The sequence below is a fragment of the Channa argus genome, chromosome 8 (assembly GCF_033026475.1).
Source record: "Channa argus isolate prfri chromosome 8, Channa argus male v1.0, whole genome shotgun sequence".
NCBI classification, from domain to species: Eukaryota; Metazoa; Chordata; class Actinopteri; order Anabantiformes; family Channidae; genus Channa; species Channa argus.
Window position 1 is genome coordinate 26,325,891 of NC_090204.1, and position 17,217 is coordinate 26,343,107.

The 17,217-nt window shown below is 38.7% G+C and overlaps 1 protein-coding gene across 2 annotated transcripts in view; it reads right to left on the minus strand.

Moving 5' to 3' along the window:
- Window positions 1-6,094: 6,094 nt before the first annotated feature.
- LOC137131426 (desmoglein-2.1-like) overlaps window positions 6,095-17,217 on the minus strand; it is a 30,267-nt gene continuing 19,144 nt past the window's right edge. For both annotated transcript variants that reach the window (XM_067512661.1, XM_067512660.1), the window contains 6 exons: window positions 17,000-17,142; window positions 16,203-16,424; window positions 12,268-12,507; window positions 9,033-9,166; window positions 8,369-8,695; window positions 6,095-8,276 (listed from right to left, as the gene is read on the minus strand). In XM_067512661.1, coding sequence (XP_067368762.1) covers window positions 7,338-8,276; window positions 8,369-8,695; window positions 9,033-9,166; window positions 12,268-12,507; window positions 16,203-16,424; window positions 17,000-17,142 — 2,005 coding nt within the window. In that variant the 3' untranslated portion in view covers window positions 6,095-7,337. The remainder of the gene's footprint in view (window positions 8,277-8,368; window positions 8,696-9,032; window positions 9,167-12,267; window positions 12,508-16,202; window positions 16,425-16,999; window positions 17,143-17,217) is intronic.

The window sequence follows — 17,217 nt, forward strand, 5'->3', positions numbered from 1 at the left end:
GTGAAAGTCAAATACATCTTCAGTTGCCTGAGAAACACAAAATAAACTATTAGACAAACCTAATTGTGACGACAGAGTGATTAGTGAGCTTAGTAATCACAAAACATTAAATAAACATTATGGAGGGCACTGCAAGATTTTAAATTTCTATGCGAACATTGTCTTTGATTCTTAGTCCTGAGATCAGAAATCAAGACATTTTTCACCTAAACCTTTTTTAATCCGTCTGCATTGAAGTTCTTGAAGCGTTTTTGTTTGTTTTCTTTCAGCTTGTTTTGTTTTTTTAGGCATCTGTGTTATGGAACCAATATGCTCCTATTTGAATGGTTAGGGTTAGGGTTACAAATGGTTACACCGCTGTTTAGCTTAAACAAGCAATTTGAAGAAATTATTATCGGCTAAACAATGACTACAGTTAATAGAGAAAATGATCAGAATTTCTTTTTGTTATTACAAAAACTACATTGTTTGGGTTGTTATTTGCATGAGCAAATTAAAAGTCTGCCACGTGCAGATATTTAGTAAAGCAGCTGAAGAGATTTTGGTAACAGTACATGTCTAGATGTCAAAGATGGAGGCAAATTGGTTTAAGATACAAAATGTTAATGTTTCAAATTTACCTTCTATAGTTAGTACCGCCAGGCTTCTTCCACAGAAACCCTTTAAGGATTTCTTTGGATGATCGTTTTAAGCCAAGGTAGACCTAACTACATAACTACCTCCCTCTTCCAGAAACCCTTGGAGCACCCATGGTCAGACAAGCCTATATATGTCTACAGATATTTATTTTTTTAACTCAAAAGATGTGGCTGAACCACACCTAACATTAGCATGTGGCTGGTGTTCAGCCACAAAGCTTCTATAGTATATTTTCAGTGTGACCAATCAGCCTGACACCACTCAGCTCTTTTGAAAGCCATCTTTACTGACCGGGCAACTGGAAAGTTAATGTCAGTATAACAGCCCAAAATAAATTAATAATTTATTGTGGTATTTTTTTGTCATTTTTACCTGCCTCAACCACTGTCACTTTAGCACTTTTTTGAGTAGCAAAGTTCACAAATGCAGGCTTCTTTAAGAAAATGGAGGCCTTCTCCATTACTATCCTAACATATGTTTGCTGCTGGACTTGCGGTTTGATTAATGGAAGAGGCAGAAATTTACTTAAGTAAGTATTGTGATCGAGGCACTTTTTCACATTTTTAAGGTTAAAACTTTTTAATTTATGAAAGTAAATTGATATTTAAGCCAGTCCTGTTGATGATGTATTGCATTATTCTAGCTGCATTACAACACAGTGTGGGTAACATATTATATACTGTTGTTACAACCCCAATTCAAAACAAGTTGTGATAATGTGTAAAACGTAAATAAAAAAAAGAGAATGCAATGATTTGTAATGTACACAATTTAGACAGAGAAGACAGATGGTATGGAAGAAGCCATTTATGTTCACATGGAGAATCCTTTTCTCAAAATAGTAGGAGGCATCAGGCACAACCTGTCTCCCATTTTTCATGCAGCATTTTACCACTTCACACGTCCACAAAGTGGGCCACACCTAATGACCCCCATCTTAGGGGGTTTAGGAAGTTAGGGTTGTAATCATTACATCTTGAAGACTCCACCCTGTTACCACCTCCCACCTTAACGAGCCTATTTCGGACAGTGTCTAACAAAGGCCTACTCTGGAGGATATAACTATATAGCCATTTTATTCAGACTGAATAAGCTGCTTGGATAAGTAGCGAAAGATTTCTAACCAAAAAGAAAGAAGTCATGTTGATATGATTCAATCTGCGGATAACTAAACCTGGACGACTGAGAGTCTTATTGTTTGTTTAGTTATTGCCAGTATGAGCTGAGATTGACCCCTTTCTTATTCCATGACTTCAAAGACTGAGTTAAAATTATGTGACCAGCATTAAACATTTAGTATTTGTAGCGTGTTCAAAATCTGGAGAGGACAACGACGGTCTGTCAAGATGCTTTATTCTATTATAACAATTTAACACTATAATCGAAATAATACAAGGTACAAATGCAAACTGTACAGAGCTCTGGGTCAGAGTTTTCTTCCCTAACAACAACACAGATTGTCAGGGCAAAAGTCTGACTATCTCTCCCTTGACCCTATCTTATATAGACAGTCTGTTTTGCTGCTGTTGCAGCTTCTTGCCGGGAGTGTCTCTTTCCAGGTTGTCTTCCTTATTTGGAGATGCAGACATTAAGCCTGGTTCCTGTTCTTCAGCTGGCCCCCTGCTCTTCCATCTGCAAAACAACTCACATACATTCTTCACCCTATGTCACCATGCTCAGTTTTACTATTACTTATACAATATTCTAATCATTTTCTTTGCACTTCTCTTAGCTATAAAAACACATGTTACATATGAGACTAAGTTATTAATATACAAATAAAACAAAAATATTAAGGCACACTCAAATAATATTTTCCACACATTTATGTATTAAGTTTTATTTATTTATTTGAGCACTTTACATTTATATTTTTACTGAAGTGTCTGAATTGTCAATATTTAGTTTTTGTGACATTTGTTGATGGCATCTAAAAGATCAGAAAAAACATATTTTCAACGCGTACACTCAAGTGCTTTTGTCTGCCTTGATGATATGTGTAATAATCCACTGTGACTGCCTGCAGGTCATGTTTAGTTAAATAAATTGCCCACATGGCTGCCAGGGAAATTTACATATTTCATGCCTGCATTTACTTGAAATTCAGTGAGCCACAATGTATATATAGTGTATATTTCTGAAGCTGTGAAGGTAATCTACCATGAATCAGTTCACTGTGAAAGTTGTCTACCATGTGGACAAGATAATAGTTACATACACAGCAATCAGTAGTGATGGTAGTAGAGATCCGGAAATAGTAATACTTCCCAACTCAACCTTTGCTGTTCTAGAATTCATTATTATATCTAAAGACTGAGCAAGTGAGAAAAGTGTTACCATTCTCATTAAATACCTGAGACTGAAGACTACCATGGAAAAATGTTAAGAAGCTGCAGTCAAAATAGGTTGAAAACAGAGAAGGGAAATATTTTAAATAATAATATTAACAAGGAAATTGTACCTTAAATTGAAAAACTCAGAAATACTTTATTATTTTCCTTCTAGCAGGAGAATTTTACACAAGTGGGTCATTTGAAGCTGGAGAGTGCCAAGACTTTTGAGCCACATGTATGCTTGCACTAAATTGTGAAATCTGCCCTTTTCATCATAATTTTTTGCCAGATTCAAGAAACACCATTTTTGATAAGGAAGTGCATTTCCTGCCTTTATACAGGAGTATTATTTCAATATCCTCTTTAGAAATTTGAAATAGTTTTGTCAACTATTCCCCTCTATTTGAATATGAGCAGAAACCCACATAAATCCCACCCTGCATGTAATTTAATGAATTCTGTATACTGACATATTTATTTCTATTATTACATCTGGTTCGGCCTTTGACCTTAGCTTATTGCCTCCAGTGCAGCCACTGCAATTTCCAGTTGCTTCTGGCTAAATCCAGGGCCCATAGGATTGCCATAAGAGAAAGCATAACCAGGGGAAAGATAGTAGGACTGAGGATGGAACCTTGGGGAGACCCACAGTTAACAGGTGCTAAGGACAATGAGAACCTACCAAGGTTGACAAAGTTGAGAAAGTCCTGTTCATCAAATAGGATTTGAAGCAGTTTAAAGTAGACCCTTGGATACTCAAATCAGAATAACTTTGTCCAGAACCTTGGGCAGAACTGTGGAAAGAAATGTGGGATCTAGTTGGGTCTCATTAAGGCTGCATGTTTAAAATTGGCTGGAACAAACCCTGTCTCAAGGCAACAATTACCTATGGCCAAGATACTAGGACCACTGGTGTCAAAAACCTTAATAATACAGGCCAGGACAGTGTCTAGAACAGGGGTCTACAACACTTCACTTACCAAATGGTTAATAAATCCTACATACATTTGAAAACTTGATTAGTCAAGTTTGAGTGGTTATTTGGCAAACCATCTTACATGTATTTATTTTTTTGTCCTTTCAGCTTATGGTAAATGGTAAATGGTCTGCACTTCTATATCGCTTTTCTACCTATTGGCACTCAAAGCGCTTTACACTGCTTCCTGCGCCACGTATACCGTGAGTTCAAAGTCGCCGCAGCGGATCATTGTCCACATGTTGATTTGGCACAGTTTTTACATCGGATGCCCTTCCGGATGCAACCCTCCTCAATTTCTCAATTTCTTAGTAAAGGTTCAGGAAAATTGGTTTGTTTGGGTTGAAATAAGATAGAGAAGACATCTATCTTATCTAAAATTCTAAAATATGTTACAATAGATATGTAGCTCTCAGACATTTTCATTTTGTAAAAGTAGCTCTCAAGGGAAAAAAGGTTGGATACCTCTGGTCTACAAGACAAGTTGTTGGCTTCAGGTGACATATTTCTTCTAGAAATGGAAGAAATGCAGGTTCAATTGGATTCAAGGCAACAGAGCATGAGGGGGAGAGATGGCTTGTAAATAACCGGTGTGATCTTATCTATCTTGTTTATAAATTGCCTTTAGAGGACTCATGATGAAAATGTTTACTAACATTGTCATGCTAAATAAAAATCAGTCTGTGACAGTTCTAATAAATTCACAGACAATTCTTAAATTATCAAAATATCATCTTATTGTATGTGTTCACTGTTCCTACATTCACATCTAAGAGAATGAGTAGCTTAATTTAGCCAAGGCCAGGCCTGGCCTAAAATAATTTAGAGTCTTAAAGCATATGGAGCTGATCCTCAGAGCTCCGTTGATGAGATGGGCACTTAGTGCTTTGGGGGGTGGGTCCCCCAGCAGTCTAAGCCTATAGTTGCATGACTAAAACTAACTATAGGCTTTTTTTTAAAGAGGAAGCATTTGATACTTAAAAGTATATAGAGAGTGTCTGCTTCCCGAATCTGAACTGGGAGCTGGCTCCACTCTGGTTCTATGGCCAGGAAAGTAATTTTTCAACTAGAAAAGGCATGTCTGAGAAAATTATGTGGGAAAGCTGTTAAGCTGCCTGAGCGATGCTAATCGCTCAGAAACTTCAGAGAGTTGACACATTTGCATGTTTAAAGCTGCAAATATGGAGGCAAAAAGGGGAATGTTGAATGAATGCAAAGGAGAATGAGAGATAAATATGAACAAAAAGAGGAAAAAACAAGATGGAAAAAGAAGAAAACTGTTATGATAAAAGTTGAATTAACAAAAATTTTAAGAAGTTGAATGAAAAAAAGAAATATGTTAATAAGTAAACATTTAACGGAAGTTGACATAATAAAAGGAAAGTTCACCAGAAACTTTTTTTACCATTTAAATGCTAAGGATTGAAAAAAGTAACTAAATGCTTTTATTTTGGAAGTGTGTTTCCTGTAGGTCATTGATAAGTGTTTCTGCTAGAACTTCATGTTAAATTTATTACGCTATTTAAATGGTGTAATGAAAAAATAAATAAAGACATTTATTTTGAAAGTGCACATCCTGTAGATCAGAAATCTTTGCTTTTGTTAGAACCTAGACCTATTAATGTAGGTAGACATTACCACAAATTACATGTAAATGATAAATAATTTAAAAAGTATCAAATGCTTTTATTGTTAAAGTTTCCTGTAGGTCATGGATGTGTGCTCCTTTTTAGAACCTGGGCCTCTACTGCCTACGGTGAATCTAGTAATGTTGTAAAGTTTTAGGCTGGTTGTTCTGTTTTGTGATTAACTGTTTTTACAAACATTCTAACACTGAGGATTTTTACTCTGAAATTCAGGAAATGAAAGATCAAAGCACTTTAACACTGAACAAAAGCAAGTAGAAAGAGCCTTCCATAAAAATTTAAGTGAATAAAAGCCCTGGGCCTGATAAAATTTGTGGGTATCTGTTATATACATGCACAACACAGCTCAGCCCCGTCTTTCATTACAATTTCAATACTTCTCTAAGGGGAACAAAGGGAACCACAAGTATGGAGAGATGCTATCATTTTGCTATCTTTTTCGTTGTTGTTTGGAACAGTATTTGACAGAATGCAGCTATTAAAAAAATAAATATGACAGAAAACATTAACACGTTTAATAGTGACATAAAAATTAATAAGCACATTTTCTGTTCTCAAAACAGACCATATAATGTGTGAAATACAATAAGAAGGATGGCAGTATTCAGCATAGTCATATTTGAGATAGAGAGATAGATAGATATATAGATACTTTATTCATCCCAATGGGAAATTCTTTCATATTTGTAATATTAAATCATTAAACTACTGTCTGACCACACAACTATGCAGGACATATACAGTGTGTTTATAAACCCAGCATAGTTTCTTTACTTTATCACTATTTAAAACATGTTCTGTCTAGTAATGAAAAAAAGCCTAAAATATGCTCCTATACATTTCAGCAAGAATAGATGCCTCTAACACAAAAATGAATTATGAATATAGTGAAATAAACATTAATTGAAGGGCCTGACCCACCACCACAAAAAATCGAACCAAAAATATTGTAGATCTAACAACTATCAACTTCCCAAATGTGTTTTATGAAAAACAAATGATAAATGATTAAATCAGTAGAAAGTGTTGTTTGTTTTTTGCTTTGTTGTCCCAGCAATAACAGGGCTAAGACTAATACACAGGCACCAGTTTACAAAATATTCCTGTAACTTTTTTCACTTGTTCCCATGCTTTTGTTGTGCTTATGTGCTTTGAGCATAATGCACAAATTATACAAATGATTCACAGTCAGATCAGTGGACACACAATCGTGCCAGTGCCTCTCTCTAAATAACTAAACTAAATGGTCAAAACTAACAGCTGGTTTTCCTGTTGCCAGAATGAGAATGCGAGCCTCATAACATTTTGTTGTAAATGTCTGCTTTGTGTCATTTCTTCCTTGGCATCTTCTGCTACCAACGTGCCCAATGTTTTGTTGTTGCTTCTTGTTGCTCTTTTCTTTTCTCTCTCTACTTTCCACTAACCCCAACCACTCAAGGGAGATGACAGCCCACCCTGTGCTTGTTTTTTTCTGTTAAAGGGAGTTTTTCCTCTCCACTGTGGCCTTCTCTAAATATATGTAGTCTTGACTTTATTAAGTAAAATGCCTTGAGATATATAGATAAAACATGGACTGAATTGAATTGTCATGGCACTGACTGTGTTCCCTTGGTAACCTTCCCTTGCACTCTCTCTCCCTCTCTGTCAACTATCAAATTTATTGTTAGTCATATGCTTTTCTCAAGGAGTCTTTTAGTTGTAATTTTCAGTTTATTTGTAAATTTGTGTTTTGTTGGCTTTTGCCTAATATCTTTGGCCACCCTTTGACCCCCTGTTTTTCTTCTCCTTCGTCTTGTTCTGTACCTCCCTTTCCACTACTCCCAATTTACAGTTATCAACAACCTCTGATCTGATCTCTGCCTCACCTGACTCTCTCTTCTTTTTAATGAATGTATAATTACCACCAGGCTTTGGCTCTATTATTTTCCAACCATCCACAAGGACTGAGCCTTGGCACAAACCTTGACTACCAGGTAAGACCAGAGGGCTGACTGGACTTGTGGGGCTGACAGAACTTTTAGCGCTTTTGGGGCACTCAAAAACTATTCCAGATGGAGAGCCTTGATGACCACTGATCAAGAGACCTGAAGGATTCTGGGAGTCACTGACTACATACAGACCTGGAAATTGTGCACCATGGGCCCCATCTGCCATAAAAATTGTGCTATTTAGCTGTGGTTGAATTACATAGTTCATGGGCTGTGGCACAGGAGTAGTATAGTAAACTGGATGCTGTAGCACAACACTCTGAACTGGATGTGGCAGAGGAGAATGGCTGATGTTAGTGGCCATAGAGTGAGGATGTTTCATTGATGATTGGTCAGTGTTTACAGTAGTAACAGATAATTTGGAAATATTAGTAGAGGGCATCACTTCTTCTGTTTTTACATTGGACTGCTTAGTTTCAACGATGTGCTCAGATTTGGGCTTTGAAAGTGGTTCAACACTATCCACTGTGGTTTTAACAGTACCTGCTACCTTGCTTGTCAGGGAGAGCTTTGGTGTAGGAGGGGAACAGATCTCAGCAAGAAACTTGAACTTTGAGCCAAGATCACTGAGAAACTGCAGGTCATTGTCAGACTCCAAGATGCTGCAGCATCCCACCGAGCCAACAGAGGAGCCTTGGCCTTCAAAATCATATTCCACAACGCAATCCTTCACTGGCACAACTGATGCTGCTTTCTGGTTAGGATCAAAAAGGACAAATGACTGTCAATACTCTGGAGATAGATTCCTACACAGGAAATGTGCTGCATTTGAAGCTTACATAATACCTGTGAGTAGTAATCTTCCAGGAGAGCAACAGGTAGAGCTATATCTTCATAGAAGGCTGTGGTATTTTGGATACCAAGTGTTTGCCTGCTGAATGTAGCACTGCAATTGCCATGGTTGAATGATTCCCTTGAAAACCTGTGGGCATCGTCAACTTCCTTAAAACTTTGCCTGGTTTCTTGATACTTTTGCACTGACTCATTGTAGAATGTGGTTGTTTGATGAGTTTCTGTGATTTTTGAAGAAATGCTGTTTAAAGTTATTGCTTGAGCTGCCTCATATTTCTTTTGCATGCCCAACATCATGGGTATACTTTGGAGTGGCATTTTCTAAAAGAGAACAGAAGAAAAAAAAAGTTACCTATGAACGATAGAATTTTGACTTATCCTTAAATATTCAAACCAAAAATCACAGCTATTTTTAAATTGCAGCTTGAAATTTCAACACGGGTAAATGATCTTTGAGAGGAGTAGTCCATACCCAGTGACATAACACACTGCTTTGCTGTTTACTACGTTTTCCCCTCATTGCAACTTGGATTCTACTCAGGCATTTATTCATTCTGATAGCACTGTGTTATAGTTATATTTTATTCTGTATATCTGTAAACTAAAATAAACCAAAATAAAATAATTTTCATAAAAAAAGAGAAAAGAAACTATCTACCTTATCTTCACCTCTGCCTTCAGTGTGGTAAGATATGAGGTGTTCTTTGGTCTCAAACGGTAGATCACTAAATTGGTCTGGAAATGTGGTGTTTGCTTCTCCACATTGACAGAACATCAAGAGAAGAGGAATGACTGCAGAGTAGTAAAACATGGATCAACACAGTGAAACAAGTGAATTAAAAGCATGTAGCCACATCTTAAAATACAAGAACTCAGAGATGTCACAGATGACTGCAATCATTCTCAATATAATGCAATTCAAAAAATAACACTACCACTGATATTGTTTCCTTCATATATATAATGAAGTTACACTTGTGGTGTCCACCAGTCAATAATGTCAGGACTATTTTTTATTCTATATGTGATCGGCGATAGCTGGTTCATGTGACCGGAGGAACCAGGGATTGAACCAACAACTGTGAGATTGGTGGACAACCGCTCTACCCTGCTCCAGTAGATGGAATGGGTTACTTGCAAATCTTTTTGTTTGGCTAAAACTTGTTTATTAACTTGAGCTCGGTGGACAACTGCTCTACCTTCCTGTGCCACAGTCGCCCCAATGTCAATGTGTCCTTGAGCAAGACACTAAACTTAGTTGATTCTTGTGAGTATTGGCCAGCTGCATAACAGCCTCCCCATCAGTGTGTGAGTGTGTGTGCTTGTGAGTGCAAATTGATGAATGAAAAGCAGTGTAAAGGGCTTTGAGTACCAAAACGTAGAAAAGCATTATATAAGTGCAGAACGTTTAGCATTTAAATTTAGTTAAATTAAATCTGAACGCACCAAAATCAACTTAAATTATACAAAAAATAATTTGATAACATAATTTCATAACTAGTCCTCAATGGTTTGTCATAAAAAAACATCTTTAGTCAAAAGATCTATTACTTTTGTCCTCAGTGACTTGAATTATTTTTATTGAATTTTTTTAATGTAAGTGAATAAGAGAATTGCTCAACTTCTCTTTAACTTTGCATCACCTTCCTATATCATAATTCTTTGGGTTTGAAATGTCATTTTAACTTCAAACAGGCCCTTTATACTTTGTCAGTTTTGGCATTTTTAGTTTTAAGTAGTTTTGTGTAAATTTTCTACTTCTCCATTGGTTTAGTGTCAGCTAGAGTGTGTGACATTACACGCAATTTAACATCTCAACTCCAACTTTTATAAACTTTTTACATTTTTTTAACTTTCATGTGTTATAAACAAATTATACATCAAAATGTAAGTATACTCATGCTCGTTCAGTAAATGTGACTTGCATAGTGAAAGTACTTAAAATGTTTTGGGCATCAAGACAGTGCCATCTGAAACTCTTATTGTGCACCATCATATTGGAAATCCATAAATTACGTACCAAATTACAGATGACGGTTGTGTTCAATCTAACATTCAGCTGCTCACAATTAACAGGAAATCTCAAGTTACAGCAGAAAAATGTACAAATGTGAGGCAAAACCTTTCAGGCAATTTGAAAAAAAAAACTAAAAACTATGTTATAAATTTCTATAAACTACAAAAACTACCTGTTGTAATGATTTTGTTACAATGGGATTAGTTATTGGTTCAAGGTGTAATTTTTGGAGTTTTTGGAGTAATGACTCCAATAGCACTCACACAAGCTTCAGTTCCCTGAATTCTAGGCCCTCAAGCATCAGGCTCACTTTCACCACCACATTGCCCCCTAGAGGGGCTCAAACTTATTTGCAATCCCCTTAAGGTTTCCAGTTCCTCTGTGCTTGAATGTTGCAGCAGAAATCAATACTCAACAGCCCAGACTTTTCTTACATTTTCTTATGACCAATTTTAGTGAGACTTGAGAATTGCTGCTGCAGTTTCCTGTTCTTAGCTGACAGTGTGGTCTTCCATTACTGTATCCCATATGCTTCTAAGTTTCAAGCAAATGTCATTTAGAGATACTCTTCTACAAGCATTGGTTGTACAAGTGGCAAGTGGTTATTTAAGTTCCCTTTCTATCAGCTTAAACTGTCCTAGCCATCCTCCTCTGAACTCTAGCATCAACAAGGCATTTTTGCCCAGAGAACTGGATATTTTATCCTTTTCAGACTATTCTCTGTAAACCCTAGATTCAGTCTGTGAACTAATCAGAACAGCATGTCTAGCACTAACCATGCCAAGTTATACAGAACAATAACAATATATAATGAGAGTTCAAAACACAAAAGTTGCACTGGCTCGGATATCGGCCGCATCAATGAGGTCCACAGCAGGTGTATGAGCCAACCAAGGGTTTCCTCAGTTTTAGTTTTAGTTTTATGTAGTATGTATTGTGTGTTTTGTTATGTTTCTATGTACTGATTATGTCATTAATGACATCATATAGCTTTGATAGTTTGCTTTTGATGGTTGTCTTTGTAGTTGTCAGGGAAACAACCGATAGCAATGATTTTGTTTCAACAGGATTCAGCTCAGCTCAGCTACTGAAGGGTGCAGACGGGACACGGTACCTGGAGCAGAGGAACTGACTATGAGGTGGATGGGTCGCAACAAGGTAGAAGAAAAAGCGTCAGTGTGTAGCTGTGGAGACACACGGTTTCTTACTGAGTTCTGCAAGTTCTGTGAGTTCAGCAATACTTTGAGAAATAACTACACCTGAGGCTTTGACACCAAATCCCTTTCTCTTAAAAACCCAACCTCCGATACCTCTGGGAGTTTTCCAGCTGCTATGCAGCTGGCCAAAACTCACCAGGAGCAACTAAGTTGGGGTTCAGTGTCTTGCTCAAGGACACTTTAACATGTGACCGAAGGAGCCAGGGATTGAACCTACAACTGTGAGATTGGTGGACCACCGCTCTACCTTCCTGCGCCACAGTCACCCTCAAGACTCCTCAACAGACTCAATACTGCAATTGTGATCAAAGGTGCACCTAATAAGAACTGACTTGAAGGGGGTGTATTAGTACACATTTAGAAATGGTCCGATTGGTGATGTCCTTCTGAAATGAGTTAAAATGAGCAGGGCTGCGTCAGCTATTTTTCTTGCTTAAATTCTGTGAACATTTGTGCTCATATTTCTAATGCAACAAGGTCATAGACAGTATTGTTGAATATGCAAAATACCTTTAACAGCAGGTTTGTAGATACATTGCATGGAGATGAATAAATTAAAACCATAAAAACCTTAAAAATTAAGCCATCATTTGAAATGAAGGTATGTACTTATATGGTGCAGTATCGTATAAACAGTGTGTTCGTAAAGTTCAACTCACACAATAATAAGCATATTGCCATTGAAAAAAGGCCTATGGCTGGTGCAGAGAGCTCAGATGAATTCATTCCCAGCCTGGCTGCTCCTAATATGCAGTGCTCCTTTTCCGAACAGGTACAAACATCCACGATAAAAACCTCATTGGTTGGGCAGGATAGACCCTGAGCATCCAACACTGCCACTTGCAGCTCATATGAGCCTGGCCACAGTGCCTCCTGAGAATGAAGTGCAGCACTGGTATCTAGAGACACAAGAATAGAGGATTGTCACACACAGTGTTAATACACAAGTAACTGTGTTGGAACTGCCACACACTGCACCTGGGCCTGCCTTCTTATGGGCAATCTGACGTTGTCCATAGTTTTTTTTCCCCCTTGTATGTTATACTACAGCTGTCCCCTCTTCTAGATTTTCATTCAACTAGCAGCACAGCACATTCAATGTCAAATTATTTTGACTCAGATTTAAGGTACAAAAATCCTTTTAATACGAATGTATTGGTCATAATTTGAATATGTAAATTTTAAATGGGTTCTTTCTTATTTGCACCTTTTCAACCTTGTTAGAAATAATTGCTTTTCAAGCATGCGATGCTCCTGTAATTTGTATTTAAACACACGTGGGCAATATAGTAAGTTGACTCAACCTTTGTGTTGTGTGTCACACTGAGCATGGAGAAAAGAAGTGTAAAGAGGAGTCTGGATTTCAGAGAAACAAAATTGTGGAAAAAGTCCATCTCCAGAGATCTTAATGTTCTTGTGTCCACTGTTCATAATATCATCAAGAGGTTTACAGCCCATGCCACTAGATAACCTCCCTCGACTTGGAAAGGAAGATCAAAATTAATTTAAAAATTACAATGAAAGAGTGTTCAAATGTTGGATAAAGAACCCCGATTAACTTCCAAACAAATTCAAACTGATCTGCACACGCAGGGTACAACAGTGTCAGCTCGCACTATCTGTTGCCATCTGAATGAAAAGGGTTGCTATGGTAGGAGACCCAGGAGGACACCGATGCTGACACAAAGGCATAAAAAAGCAAGACTGTAGTTTGCCAAAACTTATGTATTGTGCTGTGGACAGATGAGACAAAAGTAGAGGTTTTTTGGTAAAGGACATCATGGCACAGGACATCATGGCACAGGACATGGCGCAGAAAAAGAAATGAGGCCTTCAAAGAAAAGAACACAGTCCCTACTCTCAAACATGGTGGAGGTTCAAAGATGTTTTGGGGTTTCTTTGGTGCCTTCTAATCCACCTTCTAATCCGTGGCTCACTGACGGGATCCGTGAACAACGCACCACGCTCAGGAGTGCTGAGAGGAAGTGGCGCAAATCCAAGACTCCATCTGCCCTTGCTGAGTATCAGAATCTGCTTGGACCTTTTTCTCACAGTGTCACCAGGGCAAAGAGCAATTACTACCAGGAGAAGCTCAGCAACACCTCGGACACCAGAAAGCTGTTCTCCACTTTCAAATCACTCATTCACCCACCTTCACCTCCGCCATCTACCTCTCTCACTGCTGACAACTTTGCCGACTTTTTTACCAACAAGGTGGCAGCCATCAGCTCACAGTTCTCTCCTCCAGATGCTGACATCCTACTAACTTCTTCCAACACTCCATTGCTCTCATCATTTGCAATTCTGACTGAGGATGACGTATCCACCCTCCTCCTTTCTAACCATCCGACCACCTGCTCTCTGGATCCAATCCCTTCCACTCTTTTTCAAGCAGTTGCACCCGCACTAATGGCAACTATTACACAAGTCATCAACACATCTCTCAAAACAGGGACTTTTCCAACCTCTTTCAAGCAGGCCTTGAATACCCCACTGCTCAATAAGCCTTCTCTTGATCCCTCTGTAGTGGAGAACTACAGACCTGTCTCCCTCCTTCCTTTTCTGGCCAAGACAATGGAACGAGCAGTCTTCAATCAACTCTCAGACTTCCTTTCCAAGAACAACCTCCTCGATGTCAACCAGTCTGGCTTCAAGAGGGGTCACTCCACAGAAACGACACTCCTGACTGTTGTGGAATATCTTCGAGCTGCAAAAGCCACAGGTCAATCATCTGTCTTAATTCTACTAGATCTTATCAACAGCCTTTGACAATGTGAACCATCAGAACCTCTTGTCCACACTCTCTGACTTGGGCATCTCTGGATCAGCTCTAGACTGGCTTTGTTCTTACCTATCGAGACGAACCTTCAAGGTATCCTGGCGGGGGCATCTTTCTCACTCTCTTAGCCTCTCTACTGGTGTGCCGCAGGGCTCAGTTCTTGGTCCTCTCCTCTTTTCTATCTATACTTCATCCCTAGGTGCCATCATTCACTCACATGGTCTTTCCTATCACTGCTACACTGATGACACGCAGCTCTTCCTGTCCTTTCCACCGGACGACTCCACTGTCTCATCGCGCATTTCTGCCTGTCTCTCAGACATCTCAGCCTGGATGAGTGAGAGACACCTTCAACTCAACCTCTCCAAGACCGAGGTCCTTGTCTTCCCAGCCAGACCTTCGATGAAACACAACATCAGCATCAACATTGGATCTACAGTGATTGTCCCCACTAAATCTGGGGGTCATCATCGACGACCAACTGAGCTTCAAGGACCACATCTCCTCAGTCTCTAGGGCAGATTTGCTCTCTACAACATCACGAAGATCAGACCCTACATCACGAAATATAAAACCCAACTCATTGTACAGGCGCTGGCCACATCTCGTCTTGATTACTGCAACGCTTTGTTGATGGGGTTACCGATATCCACAATCAAACCCTTGCAGATGATCCAAACTGCAGCAGCTCGCCTCATTTTTAATCAGCCAAAAAAGACCCATGTCACACCACTTTTTAGATCTCTACACTGGCTTCCTGTAGCTGCTGGCATCAGGTTCAAAGCTCTGTCTCTTGCTTACAGGGTGGTTAACTCGACAGCTCCCGCTTACCTCAACTCACTCATTCAAGTCTACAATCCTTCTCGCCCTCTGCGATCTGCCAACGAACGACGTCTGGTGGTCCCAGCACCCCACAGAAGACACCAAGCAAAACTGTGATCCCACGATGGTGGAACGAGCTACCAAACTCTGCACGCTCAGCTGAATCTCTCCTAATTTAAAAAACTGCTGAAAACAGAACTCTTCCGCGTCTTCCTATGCACTTAAAAGTCTTAAAAAAGAGTTTGCATCTCGTGAACTGTGAACACTTTTCTGATAGGACTTTGCTTTGATGTTTTCTCCTTGACTTAGATTTTTGCTTGCCTTGTACCTCACTTGTAAGTTGCTTTGGATAAAAGCGTTTGCTAAATGACTAAATGTAAATGTCTGTGGCATTGGATGCCTTGACTATGTGAACAGTATCATGATGATTAACTAAGAATCAGTGTCAGCCTTCTTTATTCAGAGAATCAGAAAATTGCGTTTCCACCAGATGTCATGGGTCTCCCAAGCAGGACAATGACCCGAAACAGACTTTAAAAACCACACAGAAATGGTTACAAACAAAGTGCTGGAGAGTTCTGGAATGGCCAGCAATGAGTCCAGATCTGAAACCCATAGAAAATCTGTAGAGATCTCAAAACAGCAGTTGGGAGAAGGCATCCTTCAAATCTCAATAACCTGGAGCAATTTACAATAAAAGAGTGGCCCAAAACATTAGTAGAGAGGCGTAAGACACTCATTCATGGTTACAGGAGGTCATTGATTTCAGTTATTTATTCCAAATAATCGTGCCAATAATTTTGTCCAGTGCATTTTTTGGTTTCTGTTTGGGATTGTATCAGATTTGACTTTTCTTCTGTTTTTTTGTGTTGTTACCATGCAAACAAAAACAATAAGCACGTGAATACCAAAACATTTGCATGACCATACTACAGACACAAATGATTATACTTTATATGTATCTATGTTACATAAATCACTACATTTTCTTACCATTGATGACCTCTATGTCCCAGCTGCCTCGTGTCCCATCCGGTATGATTCTGAATGTAAACGGCGCAGCATTGGGGCTAACATCCTTGTCAAAGCCAGTTACATAAACAGTTTTTTCATGTGAGCACAGACTGCTGTGAACAGTAGTCAGTGTGGGACAGTGGTCATTGGAGTCATTAACTTGAATGGCTATGGTTCCTGTGGCTGTCTTTGATGGCATGTCTGAGGATGACAACAGTTAAGTTAGTTAAAGTCAGTCAGAACACCGAATTACCAGTTGTTGCCTTACACCAATCAGTAACTTGACATAATTGTACAAATTGCATTGTACAAACTACTTGGTATACTGTTGAATAAATATACACATGACAAAATAAAATACATTTTTCTGACGGCACTGCTATTATGGTGGGTGGCACAGTATTGGCACACTCACTCTCACAGTATTGACTTCAAACCAGCTGGCTGCACAGTGGTGTGTCTGTGTTTCTGGTTTGTTTTTCTATTGTCTCATTCACAAACCATGACATATTTCTCAAAACAAACTCCTCTACAAAGATGTACTGACACAACTATACAACGAGCTTTACTGCAAGTGCGAATGCATTTAGAATTTGGTCAGAGCAAAATTGATGAGTTTCTGATTCCAAAAAGCAATACGTTTTGTGTGTATATGCACTTAGATGACTGTAGAAACCTCCCCACCTAACCACACATTTGTTACAATATCTCCGGTTCCAAGCACAACCCTTCCATATTCTTTTTCTTTACTTTTGTTACTTTTGGTAATACCATACCTTTGGTTATGGCCAGAATCTTGGCAATGTAGGTACCATTCACCAAGAATGCTGACTCTCTGTCTGGTACTTTGTGAAGTTTAATCTCAGCTGTTTCTTTATCAATGGTGAACCAGTTGTCTGGATCATAGGCTTTGGCATAACTAAAGCACAACAAATAACAAGAATGAACAAGAGTTAATCCAGAACAACAAGAGAAGTGACAATAGTAAAAGTAA